General features: G+C 41.1%; 1 protein-coding gene across 9 annotated transcripts in view; it reads right to left on the reverse strand.

The window, feature by feature from the left end:
• The window catches only part of pot1 (protection of telomeres 1 homolog), a 48,041-nt gene extending 31,397 nt beyond the window's left edge, over positions 1–16,644 (reverse strand). For 6 of the 9 annotated variants that reach the window (XM_014169996.2, XM_014169995.2, XM_045705995.1 and 3 more), the window contains exon 1: positions 16,543–16,637. In XM_014169996.2, coding sequence (XP_014025471.2) covers positions 16,543–16,636 — 94 coding nt within the window. In that variant the 5' untranslated portion in view covers position 16,637. Of the gene's footprint in view, positions 1–415; positions 612–16,542 lie in introns of all 9 variants that reach the window. The other 3 variants (XM_045705994.1, XM_014170000.2, XM_045705992.1) reach the window with 1 other exon arrangement.
• Positions 16,645–17,512: the final 868 nt, after the last annotated feature.

Genomic DNA, 17,512 nt, shown 5'->3' on the forward strand with positions numbered 1-17,512 from the left:
AGGTTGTTACCTGTCAGTGTGAGTACTTGTTTGCTTTGTGGGGATTTGACTGGTGCATCCGACTCCCACAGTGCTACATTGTGTGGCCACCAACGGCAGATAAGGAAGAACAGCCTTGGAGGCAGCCAGTCAGTTAACCATTTAGTCAGTCAGAATGAAAGATTTTCCTTCCAATTTCGACTAGGTGGGGAGGAGCCACAGGCACAACGTGTGAGCCCGCTGGGAGGCTCATTGTACTTAGAACTGTCAATTGTTTACTTTTGAAAAAACGTTCCGACTTAACCAAGAACATCTCCATTTCATCTATAATCCCTCAGTCACAACTCTCTCTAGAGCAGTCTCTGTCATTCTCTCAGCTCCATGTAAAACTAAAAGAGGATAGTCTGGCTCCTGGCTCTCTCCGTGTGCATCTTACCCTCAGAACAGCGGCAGCGACACAGTGGGGTTGAGGAGGGGTAGAGGCGCACCAGCTGTAAATACCACCCACAGCCCTGGAGCTTGGTGCCAGCCTGTACCCAGTGAGATGGCAGACGCTCTGGCCTAGGCCCCGCGGTGGAGAGACAGCTGCCTCACCCGTTCCTCAGTCGCCAACCCCCAGCCCTGCCTGGCTCCTTCAAACCACAAGGCGCTCGTTAAGTAAAGAGGCTAATTCAAGTTCAGCCAAACAAATGATTAATGGAGAGGTTTAAATGGCTGAATAACACTGGAGAATGAGGGAGAAATACTGGCTACTATGGGTTTGTAGGTTAGTACATTCCAGTGTTCTGTAGTGGTTGACCAACAATGATATTGAGGACCAAATTAGACATAAACTACACTACATTTAAGTCATTTAGCTCTTATCCAGAGCGACTTACAGTAGTGAATGCATACATTTCATTTCATTTTTTTGTACTGGCCCCCCGTGTACCCACAACCCTGGCGTTGCACACACCATGCTGGCGTTGCAAACACCATGCTCTACCAAGTGAGCCACAGGGAAGACCTGCATGACCTACATAACATAATGCTCTCCTGAACTGAACACTCCAAAGCAAGACCTGAATATTGAGAGTGGATAAGTTCCCAGGTGTCAATTATGATTGGGCAATAGATAGCCTATATTAATAACGCGTAAACATGCTAACAGCCTCTGTCATTTATCAAGGGCCTCAAGAATTCAATTTTTTTTTAGAGGGTGGATAATCTTTAATATTGCGGCTTCTATCAATGTAACTGTCTGGATCATTTTGAATTCCCCAATATATATATATATACATACATACATACATACACTGCTCAAAAAAATAAAGGGAACACTAAAATAACCCATCCTAGATCTGAATGAATGAAATAATCTTATTAAATACTTTTTTCTTTACATAGTTGAATGTGCTGACAACAAAATCAAACAAAAATAATCAATGGAAATCCAATTTATCAACCCATGGAGGTCTAGATTTGGAGTCACACTCAAAATTAAAGTGGAAAACCACACTACAGGCTGATCCAACTTTGATGTAATGTCCTTAAAACAAGTCAAAATGAGGCTCAGTAGTGTGTGTGGCCTCCACGTGCCTGTATGACCTCCCTACAACGCCTGGGCATGCTCCTGATGAGGTGGCGGATGGTCTCCTGAGGGATCTCCTCCCAGACCAGGACTAAAGCATCTCCTGGACAGTCTGTGGTGCAACGTGGCGTTGGTGGATGGAGCGAGACATGATGTCCCAGATGTGCTCAATTGGATTCAGGTCTGGGGAACGGGCGGGCCAGTCCATGGCATCAATGCCTTCCTCTTGCAGGAACTGCTGACACACTCCAGCCACATGAGGTCTAGCATTGTCTTGCATTAGGAGGAACCCAGGGCCAACCACACCAGCATATGGTCTCACAAGGGGTCTGAGGATCTCATCTCGGTACCTAATGGCAGTCAGGCTACCTCTGGCGAGCACATGGAGGGCTGTGCGGCCCCCCAAAGAAAGCAGACGCTCTTATCCAGAGCAACTTACATTAGTGAATGCATACATTTCATACATTATTTTTTTTTTTCTGTGCTGGCCCCCCTTGGGAATCGAACCCACAACCCTGGCGTTGCAAACACCATGCTCTACCAACTGAGCTACAGGGAAGCTCTTATCGGCAGACTAAACAGCCTTGGTTTCTCTAATGACTGCCTCGCCTGGTTCCCTAACTACTTCTCAGATATAGTTCAGTGTCTCAAATCGGAGGGCCTGTTGTCCGGACCTCTGGCAGTCTCTATGGGGGTGCCACACGGTTCAATTCTTGGGCCGACTCTTTTCTCTGCATATATCAATGATGTCGCTCTTGCTGCGGGTGATTCTCTGATCCACCTCTACGCAGACGACACCATTCTTTATACATCTGGCCCTTCTTTGGACACTGTGTTAACAAACCTCCAAACGAGCTTCAATGCCATACAACACTCCTTCCGTGGCCTCCAACTGCTCTTAAAATGCTAGTTAAACTAAATGCATGCTCTTCAACCGATCGCTGCCCGCACCCGCCCGCCCGACTAGCATCACTACTCTGGACGGTTCTGACATACAATATGTAGACAACTACAAATACCTAGGTGTCTGGCTAGACTGTAAACTCTCTTCCCAGACTCACATTAAGCATCTCCAATCCAAAGCTAAATCTAGAATCAGCTTCCTATTTCGCAACACAGCCTCCTTCACTCATGCTGCCAAACATATCCTCGTTAAACTGACTATCCTACCGATCCTTGACTTCGGCGATGTCATTTACAAAATAGCCTCCAATATTCTACTCAGCAAATTGGATACAGTTTATCACAGTGCCATCCGTTTTGTCACCAAAGCCCCATATACAACCCACCACTGCGACCTGTATGCTCTCGTTGGCTGGTCCTCACTACATACTCGTCGCCAAACCCACTGGCTCCAGGTCATCTATAAGTCTTTGCTAGGTAAAGCCCCACCTTATCTCAGCTCACTGGTCACCATAGCAACACCCACCCATAGCACGCGCTCCAGCAGGTATATTTCACTGGTCATCCCCAAAGCCAACACCTCTTTGGCCGCCTTTCCTTCCAGTTCTCTGCTGCCAATGACTGGAACGAATTGCAAAAATCACTGAAGTTGGAGACTCACCAACTTTAAGCGTCAGCTGTCAGAGCAGCTTATCGATCGCTGCAGCTGTACACAGCCCATCTGTAAATAGCCCATCCAACCAACTACCTACCTCATCCCCATATTTGTTTTTGTTTTTCTGCTCTTTGCACACCAGTATTTTTACTTGCACATCCACATCTATCACTCCAGTGTAAATTGCTAAATTGTAATTACTTCGCCACTATTGGCCTATTTATTGCCTTACCTCATTGCACACACTGTATACAGATTTTTGTTATTTTGTCAGATTTTTGTTATTTTGTTATACAGTGTTATTGACTGTACGTTTGTTTATCCCATGTGTAACTGTGTTGTTTTTGTCGCACTGCTTTTCTTTATCTTGGCCAGGTCGCAGTTGTAAATGAGAACTTCTTCTCAACTGGCCTACCTGGTTAAATAAAGGTGAAATAAAAAAAGAATAATCTTTTTTTTTTTTTTTAACTGAAGCATTTATTTGGGCTGCAATTTCTGAGGCTGGTAACTCTAATGAACTCTGGGTCTTCCTTTCCTGTGGCGGTCCTCATGAGAGTCAGTATCATCATATCACTTGATGGTAGCTCTTGATAGGTGCTTGGATAGGGCTATCTTCTGTATACCACCCCTACCTTTTAGTATAATAAATAAAACACAAAGTTTTGAATCCTGCGTCGTTTGGTGTGTCAGTCCATAAACCATGTTCAATGGAATTGGTACATCAAAAATCTCTTCCCAATTATTTTGCCATCTGTATGGCACAGCTGTCAATTTGTTGGTCCTTAAATGAAACTGGTATACTTTTTTTAAATCACAATTTTATTTAACCAATAATGATCATAATTTGACTTTATGATACTCAAGTCTCCTCTTAATGATAGATCATAGCAATCTCCAAGCCTTACTGTTCAAACCCCAATTGCACTAACATTAGCAAGTAACCAAAGGTTCATTTCCTGAATATAAAAACGCCAGATTAATCAGTTTTATGCTCTTGCAGGTGTATGAAAATGTATCCTTTGGCTGAGTAAAAACCCCATAGAAGATAAAAACGGTACAGCAGGTGTTTTCCATTGCTCTTTTATCGGCTGGGGAACAGTTTGCCAGTGGGAGTGTGAGTGCATGCGAGAGCCTAGTTATGTGCCGGCGGAGCCAAGGTCACTCTCTCACAGACCCAATTTAAAACTCGGCGTCACTCTGTTCCTCAGTCAGACTCTCTGCAGGTGAGTGGAGAGGGGGATGGCTAGCAGTCTGTCCAGCCAGATAGACACTGCCTCAGACACTGCCTCAGACCCCACTGTTCTTTGGTTGTCTCTCCTCACGCCCTCGACGAAATCGGGCTGGGGACAGACTGAGGTGGCAATGATGAGTCGGTCCGATCACTGCTAATTCTGCACGACAGCATAGGAAGGGTTTCTAACTCAGTCAACATCCGTAGAGGGAGTCATAGTAGAGGATACTGTAGGAGATGCCATGGCTTTAATTCTAATGGCCCCCGTTTGTAGGCCTGCTAATACATTTCCAAAAAAATAAAAAAAATTAAAAAATAAATAAATAAAATAAAACTTACTGTGGAGTTAGAATACACAAGGTGCAATTCTGAAATGTGGTTGTGAATCAGCAGTTTCTTTCATTATGTCAGTCACAGTCACTTTTCTTTAGATTCATTTACCAGTCTAGCCAGCTATCTAATTTGAAAACAAGTGTTGACGGTCCATATTCTCCTTTCTATTTTCACTCCACAGGTGCCATTCTACTGGGTCCGCAAACACAGAAGGAGCTGAAATTCCAAGTGGCATGAGTCTCTTTGCTGCCTGACTTAAATCCCCAGCTAGGTGAGGGTGGCATTTGAAGGTGACAGGCCTCACAGAGAAACTCCCATCAGGCTGTGCTTGAGAGGGGCACAACTCCCAGAAATGCCAAACAAAAGAGAAAAGAAAAACTTGACAAATTTCACAATAAAATTGGTGTAAACTGTAAAATGTCCTAAAAAAAAAATGTAGGTCAAGGTACCTATGTCTTTATCAAACGCTAAAAAAAGATAAACCACAAAATTGTTGTCTTTGTTTAAGGATTGGATGTGAGGTGTCGCTCTGACACCTTTGAACTGGGATATTACAGATTAGGCCAAGGCTACACACCTTTCAGTGTGACTTGTAATGTGATATGTGATGCCAGTATGAAAGCACTGATAGTTTTGTTAATTCAACCGAATTAACCATCCAAATATTTCAACATTTGTGCTGAATAGTCAGTTGATTTTGTTTGTTTCAATTCTTTCATCCACCAAGGCCTTTGCAAATCGGCTTGATTCCACAAATCTTGCCAGTGAGGGATTCACGACACGATGAACATGTAAATAATATGCCGTACCAAATGTCTTGCTGCTGCAGAGAGTGTAAATGTGGGATTGAGGAAAAGCATAGAGAAAGAAAAAAAACATGTTGAACAAAGAGCGATGTCTGTATTCAGTGATGCCTCCAGGGCAATGCTGACAAAGCGTCGCTACATGTCAAACAAACTGTTGCGGCTGAACGGAGGACACTTCGCTTGCTCCACATTTCCATAATCTGGTTTTGATAAAGGCTTACAGAACGGGTACACCGAAATAGGTCTTCAAAAGGGCTTGTCCAAATCTAACGATACCCACTGCCAAGGGAAGCTTTGTGTTCCTGTATCTCTATAGTGCATGGGGAATTATGGCTCCGACAGAGATGCTGCAGCTGTTATGCTGTTTATGTAAGAAGTGTGATGGGACAGGGTTCTTCCAGAATGTCGTCTTCTCCATCTTTCTCTCCTTATCTGCAGTCTTCTATTGAGGTTTCACAGCAGATTCCGATGGCATTTGTATCTCTGCTCTTCTTCCTTCAAATGGAGCTTATTCCTCTTCTGTGCACCTGTTGTGACTTAGGCGACCATCTTAGCACAAACACTTGCCGTTAAGGCCCCGGTATTTGCTTCTGGGTCAATCCCTTTCAATGGACACAAAGGAAGTATTGGTAGCAGACAGAAAACACAAGACCATCTTTAAAAAACAACATCTGTTTATTTTCTCTTCATGAATTACAGAGAGCAGTTTTGCATCCTCTCGTCGTTATTATTTATCATCATCTTTATTCCATATTTAATAGTCTATGTAAAGTACGTATTTTCCTCTTATATATTTTTCTAGTTTTAACAGTGCATTCGGAAAGAATTCAGACCCCTTGACTTTTTCCACTTTGTTACGTTACAGTCTTATTCTAAAATGGATTACATTTTTTTTAAATCCGGGAATCTACACACAATACCCCATAAAGACAAAACAAAAACAGTTCTTTAGAAACATTTGCTAATTTATTATAAGTAAAAAACAGAAATACCTTATTCATATAAGTATTCAGCGCCTTTGCAATGAGACTAAATTGAGCTCAGGTGCATTCTGTTTCCATTGATGATCCTTAAGATGTTTCTACAACTTGATTGGAGTCCACCTGTGGTGAATTCAATTGATTGGACATGATTTGGAAAGGCACACACCTGTCTATAAAAGGTCCCACAGTTGACAGTGCATGTCAGAGCAAAAAACAAGCCATGAGGTTGAAGGAATTGTCCGTAGAGCTCCGAGACAGGATTGTGTCGAGCCACAGACCTGGTGAAGGGTACGACAACATTTCTGCAGTATTGAAGGTCCCCAAGAACACAGTGGCCTACATCATTCTTAAATGGAAGAAGTTTGGAACCACCAAGACTCTTCCTAGAGCTGGCCGCCCAGCCAAACTGAGCAATTGGGGGAGAAGGGCCTTGAAAGAGCTCCAGAGTTCCTCTGTGGAGATGGGAGAACCTTTCAGAAGGACAAACATCTCTGCAGCACTCCACCAATAAGGCCTTTATGGTAGAATGGCCAGACAGAAGCCACTCCTCAGTAAAAGGCACATGACAGCCCACTTGGAGTTTGCCTAAAGGCACCTAAAGACTCTCAGACAATGAGAAACAAGATTCTTTGGTATGATGAAACCAACATTGAACTGTTTGGCCTGAATGCAATGTGTCCCGTCTGGAGGAAACCTGGCACCATCCCTACGGTGAAGCATGGTGGTAGAAGCATCATGCTGTGGGGATGTTTTTCAGCGGCAGGGACAGGAAGACTAGTCAGAATTAGAGGTCGACCGATTATGATTTTAACGCCGACACCGATTATTGGATGACCAAAAAAAATCCGCTGCCGATTAAATTGGCCGATTTTCTTTTTATTTATTTGTAATAATGACAATTACAACAATACTGAATGAACTTATTTTAACTTAATATAATACATCAATAAAATCAATTTAGCCTCAAATAAATAATGAAACATGTTCAATTTGGTTTAAATAATGCAAAACAAAGTGTTGGAGAATAAAGTAAAAGTGCAATACGTGCCATGTAAGAAAGCTAACGTTTAAGTTCCTTGCTCAGAACATGAAAGCTGGTGGTTCCTTTTAACATGAGTCTTCAATATTCCCAGGTAAGAAGTTTTAGGTTGTAGTTATTATAGGAATTATAGGACTATTTCTCTCTATACGATTTGTATTTCATATACCTTTTGACTATTGGATGTTCTTATAGGCACTTTAGTATTGCCAGTGTAACAGTACAGCTTCCGTCCCTCTCCTCGCTCCTACCTGGGCTCGAACCAGGAACACATCGACAACAGCCACCCTCGAAGCAGCGTTACCCACGCAGAGCAAGGGGAACAACTACTCCAAGTCTCAGAGCGAGTGACGTTAGAAACGCTATTAGCGCACACCCGCTAACTAGCTAGCCATTTCACACAGAAATACGAGCCTTTGGTTATTAATATGGTTGAATCCGGAAACTATCATCTCGAAAACAAAAAGTTTTTCCTTTCAGTGAAATATGGAACCGTTCTGTATTTTATCTAACGGGTGGCATCCCTAAGTCTAAATATTCCTGTTACATTGCACAACCTTCAATGTTATGTCATAATTAAGTAAAATTCTGGCAAATTAGTTTGCAACGAGCCAGGCAGCCCAAACTGTTGCATATACCCTGACTCTGCGTGCAATGAACGCAAGAAAAATGACACAATTTCACCTGGTTAATATTGCCTGCTAACCTGGATTTATTTTAGCTAAATATGCAGGTTTAAAAATATATACTTCTGTGTATTGATTTTAAGAAAGGCATTGATGTTTATGGTTAGGTACAGTCGTGCAACGATTGTGCTTCTTTTGCAAATTCGTTTTTGTTAAATCATCCCCCCGTTTGGCGAAGTCAGCTGTCTTTGTTAGGAAGAAATAGTCTTCACAGTTCGCAACGAGCCAGGCGGCCTAAACTGCTGCATATACCCTGACTCTGTTTGCAAGAGAAGTGACACATTTTCCCTAGTTAACTTTTTAAGGTATAGGGGGCAGTATTTTCGATTTCGGATGAAAAGCGTGCCCAGAGTAAACTGCCTAATACTCGGGCCCAGAGTCAAATATTTGCATATTATTAGTAGATATGGATAGAAAACACTCTGAAGTTTCTAAAACTGTTTGAATGATGTCTGTGAGTGTAACAGAACTCATATGGCAGGCAAAAACCTGAGAAAAATCCAACCAGGAAGTGGGAAATCTGATGCTTGTAGTCTTTTCAAGTCATTGCCTAAAACACACACAGTGAGTTAGGGTTCATTTTGCACTTCCTAAGGCTTCCACTAGATGTCAACAGTCTTTAGAACCTTGTTTCAGGGTTTTGCAGTGAACAGAGAGCGAATAAGAAGGCCAGGAAGTTGGTGACTCAGAAAATGACATGAGTTCATTGGCGCGCTTCCACGTGATGAGGTAGCTGTGTTCCATAACGTTTTTCAAGACATTGGAATCGTCCGGTTGGAATATTATTGAAGTTGTATGTTAAAAAGGCCTTAAAGATTGATGCTATACAACGTTTGACATGTTTCTACGAACATAAATATAACTTTTTTTGACTTTTCGTCGTGACATTTTCTCCGCACTTCCTGCATTTGGAGTAGCTTACTGAACGAGCAAACAAAAAGGAGGTATTTGGACATAAATTATGGACTTTATCGAACAAAACAACATTTATTGTGGACCTGGGATTCCTGGAAGTGCCTTCTGATGACGATCATCAAAGGTAAGTGAATATTTATAATGCTATTTATGATTTTAGATGACTCCAAAATGGCGGGTATCTGTATTGCCTGATGTATTTTTCTGAGCGCCGTACTCAGATTATTGCAAAGTGTGCTTTCCCCATGAAGCTTTTTTGAAATCTGTCACAGCGGTTGCATTAAGGAGATGTTTATCTATAATTCTTTGAATAACAGTTTAATATTTTATCAATGTTTATGATGAGTATTTTTGTAAATTGTTGTGCTGATCCACCGGCAGTTTTGGAAGCAAAATATTTTCTGAACATCACGCGCCAATGTAAAATGGGGTTTTTTGGATATAAATATGAACTTTATCGAACAAAACATACATGTATTGTGTAACATTGAGTCCTAGGAGTGTCATCTGATGAAGATCGTCAAAGGTTAGTGCTTAATTTTAGCTGTATTTCTGGTTTTTGTGACCCCTCTCCTGCTTGGAAAATGGCTGTGTGGTTTTTCTTGTGTTGGCACTGTCCCAACATAATCTAACGTTATGCTTTCGCCGTAAAGCCTTTTTGAAATTGGACAATGTGGTTGGATTAAGGAGAGGTGTATCTTTAAAATGGTGTAAAATAGTTGTATGTTTGAGAAATTTGAATTATGATATTTTGTTGTTTTAAATTTGCCGCCCTGATATTTCACTGGCTGTGTCCCGCAAGTCAGTTAAGAACACATTCTTATTTTCAATGATGGCCTAGGAACGGTGGGTTAACTGCCTTGTTCAGGGACAGAACGACAGATTTTTACCTTGTCAGCTCCGGGATTCAATCTTGCAACCTTACGGTTAACTAGTCCAACGCTCTATCTACCTGCTTTACATTGCACTCCACGAGGAGCCTGCCTGTTACGCGAATGCAGTAAGAAGCCAAGGTAAGTTGCTAGCTATCAATCAATCAATCAATCATAATCACTAGTTAACTACACATGGTTGATGATATTACTAGTTTATTTAGCCTGTCCTGCGTTGCATATAATCGCTTAGGTACATGTTGCTCCAACCATAAACATCAATGCCTTTCTTAAAATCAATACACAAGTATATATTTTTAAACCTGCACATTTAGTTAATATTGCCTGCTAACATGAATTTCTTTTAACTAGGGAAAATGTGCCACTTCTCTTGCAACAGAGTCAGGGTATATGCAGCAGTTTGGGCCGCCTGGCTCGTTGCGAACTGTGAAGACTATTTCTTCCTAACAAAGACAGCCGACTTGGCCAAACGGGGGATGATTTAACAAAAGCGCATTTGCGAAAAAAGCAATCGTTGTACGACTGTACCTAACCATAAACATCAATGCCTTTCTTAAAATCAATACACAGAAGTATATATTTTTAAACCTGCATATTTAGCTAAAAGAAATCCAGGTTAGCAGGCAATATTAACCAGGTGAAATTGTGTCATTTTGCGTTCATTGCACGCAGTCAGGGTATATGCAACAGTTTGGGCCGCCTGGCTCGTTGCGAACTAATTTGCCTGAATTTTACTTAATTATGACATAACATTGAAAGTTGTGCAATGTAACAGGAATATTTAGACTTAGGGATGCCACCCGTTAGATAAAATACGGAATGGTTCCGTATTTCACTGAAAGGAAAAAAACGTTTTGTTTTCGAGATGATAGTTTCCGGATTCAACCATATTAATGACCAAAGGCTGGTATTTGTGTGTTTATTATATTATAATTAAGTCTATGATTTGATAGAGCAGTCTGACTGAGCGGTGGTAGGCAGCAGCAGGCTCGTAAGCATTCATTCAAACAGCACTTTCGTGCGTTTTGCCAGCAGCTCTTCGCTGTGCTTCAAGCTTTGCGCCGTTTATGACTTCAAGCCTATCAACTCCCAAGATTAGGCTGGTGTAACCGATGTGAAATGGCTAGCTAGTTAGCGGGGGGTGCGCTAATAGCATTTCAAACGTCACTCGCTCTGAGACTTGGAGTAGTTGTTCCCCTTGCTCTGCATGGGTAACGCTGCTTCGAGGGTGGCTGTTGTCGATGTGTTCCTGGTTCGAGCCCAGGTAGGAGCGAGGAGAGGGACGGAAGCTATACTGTTACACTGGCAATACTAAAGTGCCTATAAGAACATCCAATAGTCAAAAAGTATATGAAATACAAATCGTATAGAGAGAAATAGTCCTATAATTCCTATAATAACTACAACCTAAAACTTCTTACCTGGGAATATTGAAGACTCATGTTAAAAGGAACCACCAGCTTTCATGTTCTCATGTTCTGAGCAAGGAACTTAAACGTTAGCTTTCTTACATGGCACGTATTGCACTTTTACGTTCTTCTCCAACACTTTGTTTTTGCATTATTTAAACATGTTTCATTATTTATTTGAGGCTAAATTGATTTTATTGATGTATTATATTAAGTTAAAATAAGTGTTCATTCAGTATTGTTGTAATTGTCATTATTACAAATACTATTTAAAAAAATAAAAGAAAAAAACAAAACAATCGCATGATTAACCGGTATCGGCTTTTTTGGCCCTCCAATAATCGGTATCGGCGTTGAAAAATCATAATCGGTCGACCTCTAGTTAGGGGCCCTCGCTTTCACCCACATACACTATCTCAGCTGGGCCCAATACTGGCCAAAGACCAGAACTGCGAGCAATGATGGTAAGGCTTGGGTCAGCTGATCACTGTGGGAGATAGGGAGGGTCAACCACGGCTTACTGCCCGTGTCCTGACACCGTGTGTTCACTATTTGAGTTCAAGTGAATGAATGCACACCTATGCCCTGACAGATAATACCAGGGTCTTGCACAGCACTTTGTGATGCATAGCATGCAGTTTTTACCTCAAAAAAGGGAGGGAGGAGCACTGGACAAACTTTCACAGGCTAACCTCACTGGCATTGAGGCTTATAAATATTCTCACACTATTACACTGGGCACTCCAGCACGAAATTACAGCCTCTGGTGCGCATCGTAGGGTAGAATACACGTGGTGAATTAATTGCCCAGTGACGCGGGGAGATTTAAACAAAAGGAAGCATTTGTTTGTTTTTTTTACAAAGAAAGGGACAGGAAAATACATGAGGCTTATTAATTCCATACGGGGCCTCTTCACAGTGATAATTCATTACATTCTCCTGTACCTGAACCATAACTCTCAAAGATGTATGCTTTCATTCTAGCTGCCACCGAAAGGCGAGATCCTAAAATAATGGCACCGGGCAATTTAGCAAAACTAATCTATTAGCCTAAATGATAGGGCAGATTAAAGTAAACAGGGATTTTTTAAAGAAATGTGTTAAAATTAGAGCCAATTTAAACATAAATGTCCTACCTTTAACAAATATGGCACTACCTTAAAAGCCCTTGGTGATAGAAGTTATTCGTGTGCTAATAAGCCTATGATTTAAAATGTAGCCTTGCAACACTTCAGCTAAAATTAACTTGGGCTACTTTGGCTCTGCCTAATTTAAACCCTGTTTATTACTGAATGAACATGATAAGCCCCACAGACACCTTCACCTCATAGTATAGGGAAGTGGTTTTCAAACCTCTCCTTGGGGACCCCCAGACTAGCTCACCAGATTCACCTGAAGAGCTTGATAATTAATTGACAAGTTAAATGAAAGTGTGCTTAGCAGTTAGGGCTGGCACAATTACCAGGGGTCCCCTAATAAAAAGCATAAGAAATGTCTTTCTGCAGTTTGTAAACGCAGACCTAAAATGCTTCTTGTTGTAATTTCTGCTCGGCATCAGACTAATTTTGTGCTTCAGTTGCACTTCTCTACTTGGATGAAAATTCACGAACTAGGCATTCTATCAGCAAACAGCACTCTGATGTGTAGCTACTTTTCTCTGGTAAAATGCAAGATTAACTTCAAGAAAAACAGTAGGGAACGTAGCTGGCTACATTCTTTCTATGATAAACATTAGAAATATGATGGCCGTGCATCATGTTTGCAAAAAATACCTTGCTTTGTCATTTACTTGTGTGGCTACTTGCCAAATAGCGTTGCACCTCTGTTCTCATCTGATGAAAACAAAGCTATTTTCTGACAAATGTGTTGCACTAATGTATTTTCTGTGAAGGAAAACTATAGTTGCACGTCCCTGATCACCAATGAAGAAAAAAATAAACACTCGACTTTCAAAAGAAACGCAGGTAAAATGGTTTGAAAACGCAGATTTATTTATGGTCTGAGTTTTGAAAATTCAGTTTTCTGAACATTAATGTGATCCATGAATTACTGTATAACCCTGTAGCCAACAGTTATGGATGAAGACATCAAGAAAAGAAAATAACTGTTTAAACAATTTGTTATTCATTTTAGTTTTTTTTGTGGAAAGAACAGCTGACTGAAGACGGGATGGCCGGGCATTCATGCGGTTGAGTCCGTTTCTACTGTACCATGGACTCTACAACATGATGAAACTTTGTTGCACATTGCTGAAACAAGCAAGATGTTGTAGCAAACGAGTCTTCCGTTGCCTATGCAAAACACACTTCCCTGCAGCAGCAGCAGCTCATGCGTTCAGGAGCGGAGAAAATGTGAGTCTTAAAAAAAACATATAGATATTATTATTTGTTGTGCTATTCGAATAGTTATTACGGTGACCGCGATCATTTGGCTGACCAATAACCGTCATCCAAAATTCAATGACCGTCACAGCCCTAATAGCAGTAAAATAGTTCAAATACATGGAATGTCTGGGGGAGCCCGAGGAGAGGTTTGAAAACCCCTGCTGCTGTGGGGTAGGCCTACCTTTAGGAGAAAGGCCTATAAAATAGGCTTTCTTTTTAGTATTATTTGCGTAATCAGTGTCCTGCACCGATTTCAGTGACGTACCATAACGCCAGAGGAGGCTGATGCCAACATAGTCAGCAAGACCTGCACCATTCAAGTGGGACATTTGTAATCATTTCCAGCACAACCATCTACCCTGTGCTTCAAAACACTTCAAGAAATTAGCAAGCTTTGAGTGTATGGGTTAAGGAGAATTAAAAGTTAGTCTATGTTCTGATGGTGGATACAGTGAATTACAATATAAAAGCATGTTAAGACCTATAAAATGCATTCTATCATTATCATGCTCTATTTCTGTTGCACTCAGTCTCACCTGGAAAAACATATTCCATACCCATCCCTAATAGAGGGGGGGAAACAAAGGCCTCGTCGGTTGCCTCCCTATAGGTCCTTGATATTTGTTGTCCCTTTCTGTGTCATCTCTACTCTGGGACCAGTATCACTAAATCGAACCTAATTGAAGTGATTACAAAAGGCTAAAAACAAATGCAGGAGCAGAATTAAGAAAACACTTGAGGTTGTGAACACAGCACTGGTAACAGAGTGATGATGCAAATCTCACTACATCTAAGCGCAGTGCTGATGATGGCGAACAGCTCCAATATTTTGCACGAGTGTTACTGTAGATTCTGGAGTAGTTTTTTTCTTCTTCCAAATCACATTTGCTCAATTTCAAACATTAAGCTATTCAACCTTCTTGCTGTAAACTTGTCCTACACAGTCCCTCCAGCCTTGATACTAGTAGCAGGCTTTTGTCCCAGCCTAGCACTACAACAGCTGATTCTAGTAGCCTAACCAAGGTGTTAATGAATTAAGAGTGTGTGTTCGTGCTGGCCAGGAACAAAAACCTGCACACCCTGTAGGTCTCCAGGAACAGGGCCAGTCACCACAGCTCTACAGGGTTTGATCTTGACTTACCCTTTTAAGCAATATATTTACAAAGAAAAACTAAAGGTGAATAAAATAACTTATAATTCAGGATGGAAAACCACAGCTGTTAGGACCGTATAATTACAGTGATTTATGATTAACAATAGCGCTCAACAATTTTTAACTTGATTAAATTATTTTGTCTACGTGCCGTCTTGATCACTAGAACTAGTCTGCTATTTAATATTCTTAATCATTACTCGTTTGTCTCTGTACCACCATACAGCCACCCAATGGGGACCAATTACACAGTGGAATTACAGTTCCCTTAAATGGTCATTATGCCTGCTTTGGGGCCCACAGTGTAGCGCTACATAGTAATTTAGCTGCTTCCGTGACTTTGTAAGTTCACTGGGAACTTATTCCATTACATTTAAACAGAAAGTCATCTTGGCTCATTTTTTTATCTTTATTCAACTAGGCAAGTCAGTTAAGAACAAATTCTTATTTACAATGACGACATATCCCCGCCAAACCCTAACACGGACGATGCTGGGCTAATTGTGCGCCGCCCTATGTGACTCCCAATCACGGCCAGTTGTGATACACCGTGGAATCGAACCAGGGTCTGTAGAAACGCCTCTAGCACTGAGATGCAGTGACTTAGACCACTGCGCCACTCGGGAGCAAATCCCTGGCACACACCCACGCACCACTTATGCTGTTTACTATTATTATTCATCCTGCTACCAGTCACTTTCTTCTAATCCCCTGCCTATATGTACATCTACCTCAAACTACACCAGTATCCCTGCTCATTGTAAATTTGGTATTGGCACTGACCCTGTATATAGCTTCCTCTATGTTCTTGTGTTTCTTTATTAAATATTAGTTATACTATTTAGATATTGATTACTGTACTGTTGGGTTGAGCGTTTCACTGTACTTGTGCATGTGACAATAAAAACATGAAGTTGAAATGTTTTGGACTAGCTAGCTAACTTAAATTCGGCCTAGCTAACACGTTCATAAATGAACTGTCAAACTAGCTCGCTAGCTAAAGACAGTAGCAAGGCTTGCTGGCTTCAGTTTACCGCTTACTTGCTAGCTCTTTACTCTGGTCCCCGCGCATGCGTCGGATGCAACGCATGCGCGTGGAGAACTAAAATGCTTTTTTTTTTGAGAAATGACATCCTGCGCACAACATTTTTACTTTGTTGAGGTTACGATAGTATACTGAAGATAGTCACTAATCAAAATCGGGGAGAAACAAAGACAACTTGCTGTTGTTGTGCGATGGACCAGAGCTACTTGGCTAAAATAGTTAGGTATAGTAACTTGCTAAAACAATTGCTAGTAGATATGACGCTACATTATGCCTCAATCTGATTAGCTACATTTTCCAGTTTACATATGAAGTAGCTAGAAAGGTATCCATATTCTGACCATACGAAACGTTTCTGACTGTTCACTAGCTAACGTTGGTCGGTGAGATAGCCAGCTGCTTCACAGCTAGCATGCACGATAACTAGCAGTAGACAACAAGACAAGTCTTGCAAGGATCCAAAGCAAGTCCATTTTTCCTCATACGTGACAGACGAGGACACCAATATAAATTATGTTGAGGCAATGACTAAATGAAAGTCAAAGTGAGTCAACTTACTTTGAGTTAAGCAGCACGGACTGATTCCCTGAATTTCCCTCTTGTTTTCAACTATTGAGGAATCAACTACCAGTATGACAGATATCGACGTCATCTTTCTGCGCATGCGTTCGGCATATGGAGGGCTGCGTTCAACTGGGTCAGAGAGTGAGAGGCGAAGTCGGTATACTAGATATTTTGAAAGTTTTGTATGATGTTAACTCTTCATTTGTAATTGTTTATTTCACTTTTGTTTATTATCTATTTCAATTTCTTTGACAATGTAAACATATGTTTCCCATGCCAATAAAGCCCATTGATTTGAGCTCGGGGGGCTCCCGAGTGCATCTCAGTGCTAGAGGCATCACAACAGACACTGGTTCGATTCCAAGGTGTATCACAACCGAAAGTGATTGGGAGTCCCATAGGGCAGCACACAATTGCCCCAGCGTTGTTAGGGTTTGGCCGGGGTAGGCCGTCATTGTAAATAATAATTTGTTCTTAACTGATTTGCCTAGTTAAATAAAGGTTCAATAAAAAAATAACAATATAGATGCTCTTTGCTTGCGTGCAAACAGTCAGACATGCTTTCAGAGAATCTTTTGCAGGGTTTCAAGTCATTTCTATCTCAAATAAAATTGTATTTCTCACTTATGCCGAATACAACAGGTGTAGACCTTACCATGAAATGCTTACTTACTATAAGCCCTTAACCAACAATGCAGTTCGAGAAATAGAGTTAAGAAAATATATACAAAATAAACTAAAGTAAAAAAATAGAAAAATAAAATAAAATGACATGACAATAACGAGGCTATATTTTCTGCACATTAACACTATAAGCTTATTACCTAAAATGGATCTCATGAAAGTGTGGGTACACAGCTCCAATCCAGACGTGTTGGTCATTACTGAGACGTGGTTAAGGAAGAGTGTTTTGAATACTGATGTTAACCTTTCTGGTTATAACCTTTTTCGGCAAGACAGATCT

This window comes from Salmo salar, chromosome ssa23 (assembly GCF_905237065.1).
Source record: "Salmo salar chromosome ssa23, Ssal_v3.1, whole genome shotgun sequence".
NCBI lineage: Eukaryota > Metazoa > Chordata > Actinopteri > Salmoniformes > Salmonidae > Salmo > Salmo salar.